At 40.4% G+C, this 16,928-nt stretch overlaps 2 protein-coding genes across 2 annotated transcripts; one reads left to right on the plus strand and one right to left on the minus strand.

The window, feature by feature from the left end:
* Nucleotides 1-2: 2 nt before the first annotated feature.
* On the minus strand, nucleotides 3-770 carry LOC121345271 (taste receptor type 2 member 9-like; the record flags this gene model as incomplete). Its single annotated transcript, XM_041421979.1, has 1 exon — nucleotides 3-770. A coding segment is annotated over exon 1 (768 nt), but the record flags the coding sequence as incomplete, so codon positions are not given.
* Nucleotides 771-4,007: 3,237 nt separating this feature from the next.
* MEP1A (meprin A subunit alpha) lies at nucleotides 4,008-16,812 on the plus strand. Its single transcript, XM_041420163.1, has 14 exons — nucleotides 4,008-4,076; nucleotides 4,161-4,185; nucleotides 4,283-4,330; nucleotides 4,984-5,024; nucleotides 5,131-5,209; nucleotides 5,530-5,647; nucleotides 7,223-7,398; nucleotides 9,077-9,298; nucleotides 10,235-10,384; nucleotides 11,723-11,938; nucleotides 12,829-13,287; nucleotides 14,679-14,849; nucleotides 15,413-15,620; nucleotides 15,969-16,812. The coding sequence occupies exons 1-14, from the start codon at nucleotides 4,008-4,010 to the stop codon at nucleotides 16,114-16,116; spliced, it is 2,130 nt and encodes a 709-aa protein (XP_041276097.1). The 3' UTR covers nucleotides 16,117-16,812.
* Nucleotides 16,813-16,928: the final 116 nt, after the last annotated feature.

The raw sequence follows: 16,928 nt of genomic DNA on the forward strand, positions 1-16,928 counted from the left end.
ACAAAGTTGATGCTGTACATGACTAAGAAGGAGAGGATAGATTTCATGGCTCTGATGTGGGCATCCATGCTGAGGTCCTTCATGGAGTTTGTCTGCATCCTGCGCTTGTGTCTCCAGAGGGAAAAGAGAAGGCAAACAGCAGAAAAGATGACAACCATGAATGAAGCAGCATATCCAAATCCAGCAAGAAAATAAGAGGAGAAAAAATGTTTATCCATTTTGATTCTTGCTTCCCAGAAATTTTCTTGGCTGGAGAAAGTGTGGTTTTCCCACTGTGCAGTTTCAATGAGGTCATAGATAACAATGCCCATAGCCAAGGCTAAGATCTCTGACCCCAACAAGAGCCAGGGCACCATCCTGTCAATTTTTCCTTTCAGGTAGATGAAGAAGCTGTTCCTGAAATTGGCAATTTTTATGCAGTAGAAACCACAAAGACAGGCTGAGACCCACAAGTTGGAATAATTAAAAAAGGTTTGAAATGTTGCAATTAATTGAACTATGGGGTGAACATGAAGGAAATTGGGATAAATTAGTGAAAAGAAGTGGGATACCCATGCAAAGCACAAATAGGAAATCCTGGAGCATGCCAGCAGCAGCAAGATCTTCTCATTAGAGTTCAGAGTTTTCTTTTGGACCCAGGCAATGCAAAGCACACAAACAATGAAAGCATTTATCCACATGCCAGGAAATGCCTCCAGGGTGATGATGGTCACAGTTAAGACCCGAAATGAAGTGACATTGGATTGCTGTGGAGGGTGACAAGCTTCCATGGTGTGAGCTGGGGAGCAGAGCTGTGCTGGCCAAGGGGGCTGTGGCAGCAGAGCCTGAGGCAGGTCAGTGGCTGCTGCTGGTGGAGTGTCAGGGATGGCAAGAGCAGCTTTATAGAGCTGCTGCTGCTGCTGCTGCTGCTGCTGCTGCTGCTGCTGCTGCTGCTGCTGCTGCTGCTGCTGCTGCTGGGGGGATTTTGGTGGCACTGCTCTGGGCAGCAGGGCAGGTGCAGGGATGTAAATGTGCTGGGTATCCCCTTACCCGGGGCCAGAGTCACTCTTGACTATTTGAATGTTGGTTCAGGTGGGGCTGTGCTGGGTGTCACAAACAGCAGAGATGTTTTTGTGTGGTGGAGAGTGTTGTGATTTTGAGAGTGATCCCTGTTTGATCAGTGTCAGGCTTCAGGATCTGGGTTCTTCTGTCTCTTTGTCACCAATGATTCTCGCTCAGAGTGGGGTTTGCCCTGTGTAAAGCATCGCCAGGGCATTGAGATGAGTAATCCAGTCAGGGAATTGTATAGTGAAAAACTTTCATATTGATCTGCTCTATTCTTTTTGTCCTTTCTCTTTCTACCAGTCTGAGCTCATTACAGGCCAAGAGTTTATATAGATATTTTCTAAGTAATGTAGGTCAAGATTTTATCTTTTTTTTAATCTTTTTTGCCATCTGATTTTAGACACTATTGTAAGTTTTGAATTGTACAGGTCTAAAAATAAATATTAAATTGCTTATAAAATCAATTTTGTATCTGTCCTCGATCTGGTTTCAGTGGTCCTCTGCTCCAACTTGACAACATTTGAGATTACATTATAACATGCAATAAAATTTTCCAGTGGTACCTGGACAATGCCTTGAATGTCCAAAAGCCTTTTTGTCTCACCACTCTCGGTGTATTTAATGAAAGATTATCTCTCTATGACCTTTGCCAAACTTACTCCACTACAGGGTATTTTGCTAATTGCCTTCTGCTCTTTCATCCAGGCTGATATTTTTATATAGGCTCCTATTTTTAATGTACACTTATTCATTTTTTCTATCTAGAATTATAGGTATTTATGATACTTTAAAAGCAGAGCAACTGCTGTTGTTATCCTCTGCTGTGTATTTCAGATCTGAATGCTGAAGGTGTTAACCTGGAGGCATTTGACAAGTTCAATCTTGTGTTGATTTCAAGCCCTGCAATGGTAAACAGACTTACGTAAAAATTGGGAAGGTGATGGGTAATTTTTTTATTAAAAATGTGGTTGGTGCCACTTTGATATGACATTTTTTCCAGCTCAGGAGACACTTGTTTTTGTTCTTGCTTTTACGAAGGGCATAAATTTCAGGCACATTTCTGTGTCTGAGTTTTTCTGTGTTGCAGTGGAGTTAAAACCAATACAAGCAGATTAACAAAGGGTATTATCTGCATTTAGTGACACCAGGTAGTGCCTCTGTCTAGGAATCCAGGTTGGATCTGCCCTTGGGTCTGGGAATACTGATGCACAGTATTTTTGGGCACTTCATGCAATGTGGAGTAAGAGACCAAAAGGCTGTAAGAGACCTGCTGTACTTCCCAGAGTGGAAGAGCAGCAGCTTTTCCCATCACCAAGTTTTTCACAGAACTGCAGCCAATGGAATAATGTGCATGCACTGCCCTCCAGGGAGGACAAAATGAAACTGGTGCTGGAGTCCCTCTGCTATGGAGACAGGCTGAGAGCTGGGGCTGTCCAGCCTGGAGAAGAGAAGGTTCCAGGGAGACCTTAGAGCCTAGCGCTGTGCCTAAAAGTCATCCAAGAGACCCCCTATATATATATCTATGAAAACAAATGTGTGCCTTCAGAATGACTTATTGTCAGACATCTGCTTTAGGTTCTTGAGTTATTTTAAAGTTAAGGGTAGTAAAAACCAAGTGGTTTTCAGACAGCTCTGCTTTTGCTTCATTTTTTTTTGCTTCCTTTCTCACATCCACTGCAAAACATCTGGAAGTATGGCCTTGGTGCTGTGTTTGGACTCTCTTTGCTTGCCTCTGAAAACAGTCTTGACATGCTGTATCTTGAGACATGCTTATTTTGCTAGTAGTATGTCCTGTTCAGGTTAGGTGTCAGCAACAATCCTTCCTAAAATAAAGTGTTGAAGAACATTCATTTATGATAGGTGAAGGATTAGTGTTCTGAAGTCCTTCTTCTCTAAACAAGAAAAGATCTCTGTACTTTTTCTTCTGCTGTGTTATCTCTTGTGAATAGATTCCTACTTTGTTTTGTTTAGAGAAAAATATGTTGCTTAGCTTGAAGGACTGACTTCTTTCTAGGACAGACCCATTTCCTGCTCAAAACCTACTTACTCAAGCTCTCTGCCTTGTGCCATGACACTTGGGTAGTGGTGTCATGGCACAAGCCCTTTTCTACCTAATTGCTGAACATAGAAGTGAACATCCTCACATCCATGATTTGTAATTTCAGATGTGAAATGGAGGAGCAGGATTCCATGCCTAAGCTAAAGGCACTCAAGCACTCCAAGGCATATGGGATCTGTAGGAATACTGATGCACAGCAAACTAGGGATTTATAGAGCCCTTCCTGACCCATGTCCCTGAGAAAGAAGATAGCAAGATTCAGGACAAGAGTTTGTGATCTGTGAAACCCACCTGGAAGGCCAAGGATTACTAAGTGACTGCTCTGGAGGCAGAGAGTGGCAGGTTGTGCACGGAGCATCAGATTTGGGGTGGGATCATCTGAGGAAAGACACTGTCAGGGGATTCATAATCATATCTCTCTTACATCTAATCTTTACAATGTGGTGTTAATTATTAATTGAAACCAGCACTGGGCCAAATTCTAATGGCACTGGAGTGCTATAAACCTGGAATAATTCTGCTTAAGAGTGTGGCTTTTCTCCTGTGCAGTCAAGATGATAATGCTGACAGGTAACAAACACAGGGGAAGGAGTCAGCAACTTTGGGCCAGAGGGAGAAGTTGTTATGTGAAGCCTGGGTGGGTCTTTCACCAGCTGCACTGAAGACATGAAGTTACCACATTCCTCTCTGCAATGTTCCTCCAAGTGGACTTAGGTAGCTGATAAGAGCAATGCCATCAGGTGCCATCCAGGAGGAAATCTAACTGTTATAACCATGTCTCAAAGGTGGAAAGTCTGATGCTCATTGGCTGATGCTCATTGGCTGATGCTCCATGGAAAGCTCAGCAACGTGCCCTATATAGTGCCAGAGATGAGAGAGACCATCTTCTGTTCCCACTGCAAAAATGGGCTCCAGCATCTTCCCACTCAGCCTGACGCTTCTGCTGTGTTCTGTCTATGGTTCTCCAGTCTCTGTAAGTAAAACCTGATTTCTACAGGCTCCTATCAGTCCAGAGGCATCTCATACCTTATACTGGTTGTATTCTATTCTCCTCCAGGTGGGACAGCTCTCCAGTGAAGCTGGTAAGTGCTGTGTGAGCTGGTTTGAGTTTTGAAGCATTTCCTTCTACTTGCTGTGAGCCACCACATCCGAACACTTTATGTTTTGGCTGTCTTGCAGATGCTGGAGCTGGTGAGATATTCAAAGACATTCCCCAAATCAACTTGGGTGAGTTCACACCTAAATTCTCATGAGATCTGAAGAGTTGCGAGCATAATGCTGAATTTTCAGTGTTGTAAAGGAGACTGATGGTCAGGTGGATCATGGTAACAGGAGAATTAAAATCAAGTGAGCTCAGAACTCTCTGTGACACCTGAATATTTCCAGGACTGTAACTCTTTGTGAACAAGGGATGCAGATACCTTTTGTTTCTGAATTTTGGACAGACCTGTGGTGCTAAGGCAGAAAAGCACTCTATGATTCAGAAGGACTCTGCAGTGCCAACTGCATTTTCTGTCCATCTCTATATGATTTTTATAAAGCTTTGCAAACATGGAAAACAGCTTAGATGCTTATTGATCGCTGTCCCATTGTGTGACTCTTGTCACTGCCTGAGAGCAAGCAGAGCTCATCAAAGGTGACCATGGATAATTGTGCCACCGCTGCCAAGAAGACTTTGCCATGAAGTAAATATTGAGTTGAAACTAGAAACTTCTGTTACTTTTATTATTACCTGTAACTCAGTGTACAGAGGCTGGTCCTTGTTTATTTTGTGTAGATGCCCAAGGACATTAACTTTGTATAAGCAGGTTCAATGTGGTTTATGAAATGAAATATTTTTGAAATTCATTGACACCATCTTTGATTAAATTCCATTTCAGCTGCTGGACTGGACCTCTTTCAGGGTGATATCTTGCTCCCTGTAAGTAATTAAAAGCTTTCTGTCACTTGTCTTTATTGAATTTTTGCTACAAATCAGCTCATCTCCCTACAGTAGATACATCACCAGCTGTTAATTCTCTTTTCAGAAAAATCAGCGAAATGCCTTAAGAAATGAGACCTACAGATGGAAGTTCCCCATTCCCTATATTCTGGGTGATGACCTAGGTAATGCAGACACTTTATTCAGATTTTATCTCCAATCCTTATTTGAACTACAGTCACTGTGATAAAAAATTTGCCTTTTCCAGAACTGTTTCAAATTAAAAATATTAAACTTCACTAATAACTAGTTATTGTAGTCTTGTTTATATCAAAATTATTTTTCTTTCTTCTACAGCTAACATAGCAAACCACAATTTAATCAAATTCAATAGTTTCTCTTTTCAATCATTTTTCCTTTGGTTCCACATGTGTATCTGTACCTATCTGATGTCTCCAAGATGAACAAACTGCAATGTATGAAAGGTTCTGTCCTTGTTTTCCAGAACTGAATGCCAAAGCGGTCATTCTCCAGGCATTTGAAATGTTCCGCCTGAAGTCCTGCATTGATTTCAAGCCTTATGAAGGAGAAAGAACCTACATTTTCTTTAGCAAGCAAGATGGGTAAGGATAATAGCAATTTCTGTTTAGTTTTGCCATGTAGATTCAGCTAGGAACTCATTCCATTTGACTGCAGCAGTCTAAAGGTTTGCTGTCAGCAGAGAAAAAGAGGCCACCAGGAAAACAAATCAGATTCTTAGACAAAAAGCTTGCAAGCAGCTGCTCCCTCTGCTGACTATTGTTTGGAGGATGAGTTCTGAAGGTGAAACCCAGCCTCACTGGGTTTTCATCAGCTACATCCACTATTCCATCTAGGGTTGTTTTCCATTTTGATGAAGACCTCCATGTACATCCTTTTAACTTACCAAGAATGTAAATAGCTAGAATTTAAGTCTGGAATTTTTTGGAAGACAGACCAAAAAAAAAAAAAAAAAAAAAAAAAAAAAAAAAAAAAAAAAAAAAAAAAAGAAAAAGAAAATTTTTTTTAATATTCATGCTCAGAAAAGGACACTAACCTTAAGTCTTGCCTTCATGATAGTCTCAAGGAGACAGAACTCCTTGAGACTATCAAAAGCCTATGAGGTGAGTCTGGTTCCTGGGCAAATTTGTTTAAAAAAATAAATCTGCGTTAATTTAATCAATGAAACTTAAACTGCTTGAACATCATCTTGTACAAAAAAAACACTCAAAAATAAAGGGAGGCAAAAACCAAAGTGCAAATCAAAACCTAATCTGGCCAAGCACAGTGCTAGATAACAAAGAACTTGAGGATTTAAATTTTTTGGAAAAAAAACAAAAAAAAAAAAAAAAAAAAAAGAAAGAAAAACAAAAACAAAAAAGACAATGGAAAGACAATCTATTCTAATATTTCTATTGGTTGGACATGGCTCTTTAAAGAATAGTCTCTCAAAATCTGAAAGTGTTTTATGCACAGAGATTCAAGTTTTCAAGAACTGAAAGGATTTATTTCCTACATCTAAGTATGTTATGAAAGAAAATGTAGAAATGCACAAAAATCTTCGCACTGTATCAGCTATGAATACTTCTTGTCTTCCCAAAAGTTCATGTTTCTGCCTTCAGCTCTTCATTGAGTGTCCTATGACACTTCTCTTACAAGTTTACAAGCACCATGATTTTTGACAAGTCAATGCTGAAGATCTTAATACTAGAAATGTACTTTCATACCTCTGGCCAATGAAAAGTATGGTTGCTGTTAAAAAAGACTAAATGTTGCTGTTCTAAATACTCCTGAGTCCTTTTTCTAGCCCAAGTTATGGCAAAAATGTTCAGCCTGTTTCAATGAATTTACTGTTTTCATGTAGGTTCTGTGTTTCATGTTTCTTAGCCAAATGGCAGCTGATGCAGGACGAAACTTCTGTGGCTTTCCAAAATGCAGGGTGATCTTCCCTGCCAGAGAGGATAAATAATGAAGTGATAGTTTCTGGGGGCTAGTCTGCTTTCAGGCTAGAGTATTTTTAGGGTATCAAGGTACATGGTCAGCATCCAAATAATGATTTATGTGACTCCTTCCATATTAAAAACTTTTACAATCTTACTCTAAATCCAGTGAGCAGATTGAAAAGTTAAACACAGAGAAGAAAACTACTGGACAGAGAGTAAGCTCTCCCTTTTTCTCAGGTGTTGGTCCATGGTGGGGGACCTACAGACTGGACAGAACCTCTCAATTGGGTCAAGGTGTGACTACAGAGCAATTGTGGAACATGAGATCCTGCACGCTTTAGGATTTTACCATGAGCAGTCAAGGATGGACCGGGATGACTACGTGAATATCTGGTGGGATGAAATTATTGCAGGTGGGTTTTAACATTCAAGTTAGATTTTTGCTGTTCAAATTACACTTTTTGCAAAGTGTAGATTTATCAATATCCCATTTTCACTTCTAGATTTAAAGAGACCTTCCTAAGGATAGAATTTTAGAAAATTTAGAAAATTTCAGTGGGCAACACCTGAGACCACTGTATATTAAGAAATTTTGGTGCAATTTTTCTAGTCAAACCTGGACATTGTTTAAGGTCAGAATGGAGAGTCCTGCTTGGAAATCAGGACTTTTATTTCCCCTTGGTTCTTGGATTTATTTTAAAGTAATTACTAAGACTTATTTTAACCTAATTACTTCCTGTCTATGAATCTGTTTCCTTTAATCATGTAATGCAAATTGTAAACTTATTTAGATTATGAGTTTTGAGGTAGCTCTTCTGTAGGCAAAGATCCTTTCAAAATCTGAAAGGTTTTTATATTCAGATTCAGGCTTTCCTGAAACTGAAAATATTCACTTTGCACAGGAAAAAACCCTTAAAATTATTAGATCGGATGAGAAATATAAAATAAGGCTCTGTCCTGCTCCCTCCTACTCAGGTGTGTCTGCAGGTTCTTGCCTTCAGGTTTAGTATGACCATATTCAGGAGCTTTATGAGTTTCAGCAAACTCGTCACAGTCCCCCGGATCCCTAGACAGTTTTTCCTGTTGTCCCCTGTGAGATCTGATTCTGTATTACATAGCAATGATATATTTGAAAAGAAGTGACTAGAAGAGGGGTTTTAAAAAATTTTGATAACGGGTGCAATTCAAGTCTCTGTAAGAAAACAATTCTAAGCTCTTACATAATCTCAAGCCTTGAACTGAAGACCTTTGTGATTTGCAGAAGGGGAGGGCAGCTGTTAAGCAGAGAAAGTGTAATTACCCACCAGCACAGTCATGTGCTATTTTGTCTTTGAAAAAGAATGCCAAATATGCTGAAAGCATTATTTGCAATTGTAAATGCTGGCACGCTCTTTTTACTTCTATACCAAAGCATGTGAAATGGCTCCCTCTCTTTGCCCTAGCAGACACCTTCATAATGAAAAACTTTCTCTAAGTACAAATTACTTCACCAAGAAACCATGTGAAACATGTTTACAAAAGCCATTTCAATAGAAATATCATATCAGTATTGTAAATCTAGGGTAAAAATATCTTTCTTATTTCTCCAGAGATTGCTAGGGCATTATTTATTTCAAAGAAGAACAGAACCTGAAGACACTTCCAGGCTGTCATATTTGTTTCCTTTATGAGTTTCAGGGCCTCTTCTTCTTCATATATGATCTAATACTTGGGAAATATTTGCATCAATATTCACAGATTCTGGAATGGAGTACTTTAATCCTTAAAACGAATCCTTCAGGATCATTACTATTACACCACTCCTATTAATTATAATCTAACCTCCCATGTATCCCATTCTTTACAGCTCACTGATATTCATTTTTGAATTTACTGAAGTCAATTGGTAGAGCACAGAATTGCAATCCAAAGGCACTGCTTTGTTGTCCAAATGACAAACACAAATCTTGCTAAGTTTTAATATTTGGTTGTGAAATAATTGCTTTGGAGTATATAATTTGTGCCTTAGAAAACTGTATTGAAGGGGACATGGTAATGCCATTTCCTTTCCATTTTCTCTAAAAAGGAAGCACTCTTCTGTTCTTTTACCAGGCAAAGAGCACAATTTTGCAAAGTATGATGACACCTACATCACTGATCTGAACACCCCCTATGACTACGAATCACTGATGCACTATGAACCACTTTCATTTAACAAAAATGAAAGTGTCCCCACCATCACAGCAAAGATACCAGCGTTTGATGACATAATTGGACAACGTCTAGACCTCAGTGCCATTGACCTGGAAAGACTGAATCGCATGTACAACTGCAGTAAGTCAGAATTTAACCATGGCAAACAATTTCCTTGGTTATACTTGAGCCAGGCTGGTTCACCTCCCTTATTTCTCTAAACTCACAAAAACTCTTCTCAAATGTGCTTGAAGAGGTATGGGACAGGACCTGTGATGTCCAGATAAATACAATCAGTTTGTTCCCTTCTCAACCCTTTTTGGCTTTTCTCACTGTCAGTATTTTAGGAAAGATTAGCCAAGGAAAGTCAAACCATCCACACTTTTTCTTCCATGCTGCTCCCAGCAGTTCAGACATGTGGTCATGTTTTGCCTGTGGTGTGTGGGCAGCCTTGTTGTCCTTTTTTGAGGTGAATGCAACTGTACTTTGTCCTCTTTTACTGACATTTGGACTTAATCAGATTATTTTGCACCTGAGATTGGCTGGGTCTAGAGTCCCACACTGCCTAGGTGTTTGCTGAGCTGGTTGAAGATGTTATCACTGATCACAGTTGTTCACGAGAAGTTATTGTCCCCTTGGTGCTGCCAGCAGAAGCATCACCTTGAAGGCAAACTCAGCTGAACCAGCCAAAGGTAACTGGGTGGACTTTGCTTGGAGTGGAAGGCCAGAGCTCAAGTTAATCAATAAGAGAACTGTTATGAAGAACAATAACCTCAGCTGAAGAATGGTTAAATACACCAAGGCTGTCAAAGAGGCACCAAGACAGTCACCATCTGTCACTGCACCATGGGGCTTATTAACCTTCTGCAAAGAGGTGAAAGATTGTTGTCTTTATCCAAGGAATCCCTCCAGGAATCAATTTCCTCTTTTGAGTCATTGGGCTCACATCTGCTAACGTGAGGGCTGTCTTCTCTACAAGATGGTTATACTACCATAAACAAACCCCCCAAAATTAAAAAGAAATTTTTATGAGCTAGTAGCTCACTCTGAGGTGACCATATGTGTATTTTTTTTCAGCTTCAACTCACACCTTTTTGGACCAGTGTTCTTTTGAGCTTGAAAACATCTGTGGTATGATCCAGGGCACCAAGCATGATCAAGACTGGGTCCACCAACAGGGCAGTGTGATGGGGCAGGAGGACCACACACTTTCTGGGCGCTGTAGAGGTAAAAGAAAGGAACAAAGCACTTTCTGAGCTGAGTTCTCTCCAGCGTTGATGACAATGATGGGTTCAGAGAAGTTTGTAAAGACTCTGGACACTAAACTTTTTCAATGTAGTGGAATGTTCTCCACACCAGCAATATTGAAGGAGACAAAGAACAATCTTACCTAGAGGTCTTTTAAATATAACCAGGAAAGCAATTTACTGCAAGTTCCAAAGTCTGTGTAAGAGTTATATCACTTCATTATAAGAATTAAACACTTGTAGCCACTCATAAATGTTGTGTTTGCAATGCAAATGTGAAGTAAAGCTTGTGGAATTCTAGTTCTGGAAATAGAAGAAAGTTGCAAAGACTGCAACTACCATGTGGAAGGGAATGAAGATATTCCCTGCCTGGTTAGAGGAACCTGACAAACAGCTCAAGACCCTTCACTAAGCCTGCAGGAAGCTGCACTGCCTTTATGCAGCTGCAGGTATAACTGTTGGAACAAGACGATCTTGTTCTTTCCAACTCAAACCATCCTAAGATGGTGATTCTAAGATATGTTTTCTTGGACAAGAGTCCATGGAACTTTCACACAACAGCTAAAAAAAATTAACTTATTTGTTTAATCATTGACTAAATTAAATAACTAAAAAGCAACACAATATAGATAAGACGTGACAACTTTGTGTGATTCCAAGATATGATAGGGATGCAAATGGTGAATCCTTGTAAATATAAGGATAAAAGTAGACACTTCAAAACTAAAGTAAAGAACACTTCAAAAATAGAGGAGCAGGAATTCTTAAGTAATTTTCTTATGGTCAGTCATTGAGTTTTGAATTGTTTGGGCAAGCTGTAAAAAAAGACCTTCTGCATGTTCAAGATCAGGACAGTGTTTTGTGTCCAACCCCTGTTTATTATCCTTATTGCTCATAAGAAATTATCTTACTCTTTACAAGGTAATATAGCACATGACCTCTAAGATCTCATTTTTAGATTATCTTCAGTATAAATCAAGTGAAAAAAAAATGTATCTTCTAATTGCTTGTGGTAAACACTGATTTCTCTGCTTCATATATCTCTGACATTCCTGAGTAATCCAAATTCCAATTAGACAAACTAATGCAAAACTGACATGAGCTGACAGCAGTGAATTCCATACACATGCTGAACTGCTACTCCTGTTCTTATCCCAGTCTGTCTTGGATGGTTGTCATGTGTCACTGCCTTTATTGTTCATGTTAAGTACTACTCTTCTGTTTACTAAAAGAGTGCAGATGAAATTATGAATTTACACCATGCAGCTTTGCAGGAAATGTGTAAAACAGGCAGTGACAGACTACCCTTTATTCCCAGATGCTGGCTACTTCATGTACTTCAACACCAACTCTGGCCAGGCAGATGAGGTGGCAATCCTAGAGTCCCGAATCCTTTATCCAAAGAGAACTCAGCAGTGCCTCCAGTTCTTCTATAGGACCACAGGAAGCCCTTCTGACAAATTGATCATCTGGCTGAAAGAGGATGATGGTACTGGGAACATTCGTAAGATGAGGAAAATTCAAACCTTTCAAGGTAATTCTGGAAATAAGATTAATATTTGAGTAGAGAGGAGAAGTTGTCTTACTGTGCCGATGAACGCAGAAGACTGGTTCAGAAGCCAAAGGATTTTCCCAAAGTTACCAGAATATTTTGCAATACAGCTAAGAATTTTGGTATTACATGAACACATTTAGCAGAGAAATTATAGGTTGTAATAATGTAATTTTGGTGCTTCACAGCAGAAGTCACAACATTCCTAATATTATGTTGCACTCAGTGATTGAGAGAGACCCTAGGCCATGCTGGAGAGCAGCTGACTGTGTCTCCACTGGCTGCTATATGATCTAAGAGTGGGCTGTTCAGGTGTAAAATACCTGTGCTCCTCTGCAGGCAATAAGAACCCCAGACTGATTTTTAGATAGTTGGGAATATAAAAGCATATGCAGTTTTGGAAATGTGAACTGGATTCCTACTTTGGATTATTTGCTAAATAGGACAAACTCAGCCACTGGAGCTCCATGTGATTTATGTGGTCAAAACACAAGACCTATCATAACCTGCCTACATGAGGCTGCAGCAGTTTACAGTGAAGGATAAATCCATGAAAAAGTGTCAGGAACACATTGGGTCATTGATTCACATCTCTTGTTTAATCTTAGCCCTTAGGCTGTTGTCCTTTGTACTGGAGGCTGTCGTTCCCTAACAGGTGAAGAATTCCTTGTACAACATGTCCAAAGCATTTAGATGACAAAACAATGTGGATATATTATAGTCACAATATCAACTTAAGATTTCTGGCCTTCAGGACTCTGTGAGGGGTCCAGTTGTCTAAAAATCCATCTGGGATGGATGGTTAGGGGCAAGTTGCTTCATAATACCTCTTATCCCACTGATGGCAATGTTTTTCTTTCCTTTTACCAAAGCGGACACTGACTCCAACTGGAAAATTGCCCACATAACCCTCAATGCTCAGAAGAAGTTCCGTTACCTCTTCCAAGGACTGAAGGGCAACCCCAGCTCTTCACTGGGTGGGATTGCTATTGATGATGTGACTCTGACAGAGACTCCCTGTCCCACAGCTGTGTGGGTCATTCGCAACTTCAGCAAAATCCTTGAGAACTCATCCATCAGCGTAGTTGAAAGCCCCCGGTTTTACAGCCCTGAGGGCTATGGGTTTGGCATCAGCGTGTTGCCCAACTACCAAAACAGTGGCTATGCTCGTGTTGCCTTCCACCTGTGCAGTGGAGAGAACGATGCAGTTCTGGAGTGGCCAGCTCTGAACCGCCAGGCCACACTCACAGTGCTGGACCAGGACCCCGACGTCCTGAAAAGGATGTCCTCGAGCAAAAGCTTCACCACAAGCAAGGACCATGTTAACTCAGGTAAGGGTGTCTGCCTGGAGGAATGTTGACAGTGACAGCCAAGGAATCTGAGTAAGAGGACTGAGTGTAGGACTCAGAGCTGAGAAACTTTTGCCATATTTCCCAATTTAAGACACTTTCCTGTGTATATCTTCCCTGTGTGTGACTCAGAATTCCTGCCTGTGAAAGATTATATAACATGAAAAGTGACATATATAAAGTTGATGTTATTATGAACAACCCCTGGGATATCTGAGCTTGACTCTAAATATAGATTCTTCCCAAGAGCTGGCAATTCTCTTTCTACCTGTGGTTTGTCCATTGTGATAGATGACATATCACCACAGGTTGATGGAATGACAGCAGGGTGCAGTATTCTGTCACTAAACGGTAATTTAAGTTAAAACTGCATTTTGGAGGCTCAGTCAACTTCAACACACTCAGGGAACCTCAGCCTACATGGTCTGAATGCACAACATTCACTCTTTCTCATGGATGTGTTAATTCAGAATTGTTCAGCCTGGGGAAGAGAAAGCTGAACAATCAGGGAGACCTAGTTGTGGCTTTCCAGTACCTGAAGGGAGCCTGCAAGAAAAATGGAGAGAGACAATTTACAAAAGAACAGAGTGCCAGGACAAAAGGGAATTTTCTTCAAACTGAAAGAGAGCAGGTTTAGATTGGATATTAGGAAGAAATTCTTTACAGTGAGGATGGTGAGGCACTGGAACAGGCTGCCCAGAAAAACTGTGGATGCCCCATCCCTGGAAGTGTCCAAGGACAGGCTGGATGGGACTTGGAGCTTTTAGTGGAAGATGTCCCTGCCCATGGCAGGGGTTGGAACGATGTGATCTTTTAGGTACCTTCCAATCCAAACTTTTCTGTGATTCTATTATAGAAATAAGAATAATGGGACAAAACTGAGTTTGGTACAGTATAAAATACTACACATGAATCTTCATCACTTTCTACTTTTTTCTAGTGGAATTTAAGTACATACTTTTTCAGTAGGAGCTTTTAAAGCCTAAATATGAATATGTTTAACAAAATCACAGTAATGACAAAAATCAGCTAAATTCTAAACTATAGGTACCTACAAACTGGTCCGGGAGTGTCCTTACTCAGGAGGGAACTCCTAGCTGGTAACAGTGAGGAGGGAATTTGTATTTGATTAGTTCTCAGTGAAAGAGAAGCTGTGGAATTTCAGTGGCCTCACATAGACTAAGAATCCTCATACAGACCTAACCTGAAGATCACTTGGTGCCTTTAGTTTGTCAGTCCTCTGGGATTTATTTGGGAATTTCAGTCCTGAACTTGATTTTATAGCATAAATCACCTTTAACACAGTAATGCAGGAAAAAGTCATGTCGTACTTTGAGCTGCACAACTTTGTGGTTCTCATTTTCCCTTTGCAGATAATGGAGGTATAATATGGGATAAACCATCAATTGCTGGAAGGTTTGATGAGTCGTGCAATTGCAACAGAAGCATAGCCTGGGGGTGGAGTAACTTCATATCTCACAGCCAGCTGAGAAGGAGAAGCTTCCTGAAAAATGATGACCTTATTATTTTTGCAGAATTTAATGGTAAGGACCCCTTTCCTGACTCTCCTTACAAAACTGGTGATTCTTTCTATTGTCATACTTTCAAATAACTCTTGACACCTGTCTCCAAGATCTCTTCTAATGGGGATAAACTTTAAAAAGCATTTCTTTGATGGGACTCTGAAATAGGACTAGTGTCAGGTGGGTGAGGTTGACTAAAGTGATTGTGAGTTAAGAGGGATCTAAATGGCAGTGAGTTTTGAAATGTGAACTTTTTGGACACCTTTAAGCACCCTGACCAGTAGCTATGTCCATTTCTAAACATCGAACATACTAAAGGCCATCCCCACACTGTGTTCATTTCTAAATAGAAAAGCCTCATAGAAAATCACAGATTTACCTAACTAGCTTCTGTAATTTCAATATTATTTTCTACCTTATGCTTTAAATACACAGAACTTGTGGTGGTGTAGCAAGAGCTCTGTAAAGGGAAGATGGACAAGGAGCATCCTCTGGTCTAGAAAGCACCCTGTGAGCCCCTGATTTAAGGCATGCTACCTATAGCATCATTCACTTATTCTGATGTCTTTCTCCTTTTTTTAAAGATATAATTCACCTCAATAACACTGAAGTTCCTGTTGGACCTGTGCAATCTGCCCTCACAGAAGGCCTGGTTCTTGAAAGGCAGAAGAGAGCAGCCCAGGACATGGAGCCCATCCAAGACCAGCTGCCTTATCTGCCAGATCCATGTGACCCAAACCCTTGTCAGAACGATGGAGTCTGTGTGAATGTGAAAGGAAAAGCAAACTGCAGGTACCACAGACCTCCTCCCTCCTTGTCCTGGCTTTCTTCTTCAAGTAATGCAGCTAAAAAGTACTCAGAGATCTAAGCCACCAGGTTGTTAAGGAATAGTAGAAACAAAACAGTACCACAGTTGCTAGTTCCTACCAGCAGCCAGGAGGGCAGGTTTCTCAGCAAAAAGCAAAGAAGCTCCATCCTGTGGTGCTTCCAGGGTGTGTAAATAGCCTCCTAACAAGGTAGGAATGTTGTGACATGAACCCCTCCAATGGGAACTGCTCATCTGGGACAGCAAATGTTAGGACCTTGGGGTGAGGGCATGAGAAGGCTCCTGATCCACTGAATCTGGCTTTGTTTTCCCAGGTGCCCATCAGGACAAGCCTTCTTCTTCACTGGGGAGAGGTGTCAGTCAAGGCAAGTCCATGGGAGCATCCTGGGAATGTCGATTGGTGGAATTGCTGGAACCATTGTCTTAACTATCGTCCTCATTTCCATGATGACCAGAAGATAAAGAACTGCAGGGGGCACAAATTTCAACCTGGTTCATAAGACACCCATTTTCAATGAAAAATGATGAATGTAATTTGGAGAAAACCAGTCATCATATGGATGAAAAGCTCTGACAACAGCTTGGCAGCAATCCTTTTGTTTTCTGAGGGATGTGGCAGTTAAAATGTGTCATGTAGAGCTGCTGTCTGATGAAAATTTATACACGCCCTTTCTTGTGTGTATTTTGAAAGTTTTTTTCTTCATTCCATAACAAGAAGTGTTGAGAGCCTATGCCTTCACTCTCAGCCATGGTTCAAATTTAGATTAAATAACTGGTTGAACCTCTCCAAACACTGTTAAAAGTCACACCAAAACACCTGTATTAAGATTCTGGAAATGTTCCTACAAAAATTGCTCAAGGATTCTGAAGGGTACAGATACTTACGTAGATCAGTACAGCATCACTCCCTTTCGCTGGAGCTGTGCTGGTGTACTTACTCTAATTAGCTATTACACAGAATTCATAAACTCTTGCCCATACCACCTTGCCCATACCAAGCCATCATAAGTGCTTCTAACTGTAGAGAACAGTTTCCCATCCTGATTCACCTCAAAGTTCCAGGAACAGGTTCACCATTGGCAAACATAGGCCTGATTCCCTGACAATCAAACAGAACTGTAGCACGTGGCTGCAGTATTTGATATTGACCTCAAATCTAAATCTTCATGATTCTACCATGTTGTACAATAAATTTTGTAACATTTGTGTGCATTATAAATACTTTTCAGGTTCTTCTCAAGACAGGAGTCCTGCCTTTAAAGGTGTATAGGCTT

This window comes from Onychostruthus taczanowskii, unplaced genomic scaffold (assembly GCF_017590055.1).
Source record: "Onychostruthus taczanowskii isolate IOZ18803 unplaced genomic scaffold, ASM1759005v1 scaffold11, whole genome shotgun sequence".
NCBI lineage: Eukaryota > Metazoa > Chordata > Aves > Passeriformes > Passeridae > Onychostruthus > Onychostruthus taczanowskii.

What these genes read in the sequence shown, in the direction of transcription:
- MEP1A (XM_041420163.1), top strand. Translation starts at nt 4,008, where the DNA reads ATGGGCTCCAGCATCTTCCCACTCAGCCTGACGCTTCTGCTGTGTTCT. An exon ending in TCTATGGTTCTCCAGTCTCT is followed by an intron (nt 4,077 to 4,160) that starts GTAAGTAAAACC and finishes ATTCTCCTCCAG; the next exon opens with GTGGGACAGCTCTCCAGTGA. An exon ending in ACAGCTCTCCAGTGAAGCTG is followed by an intron (nt 4,186 to 4,282) that starts GTAAGTGCTGTG and finishes GCTGTCTTGCAG; the next exon opens with ATGCTGGAGCTGGTGAGATA.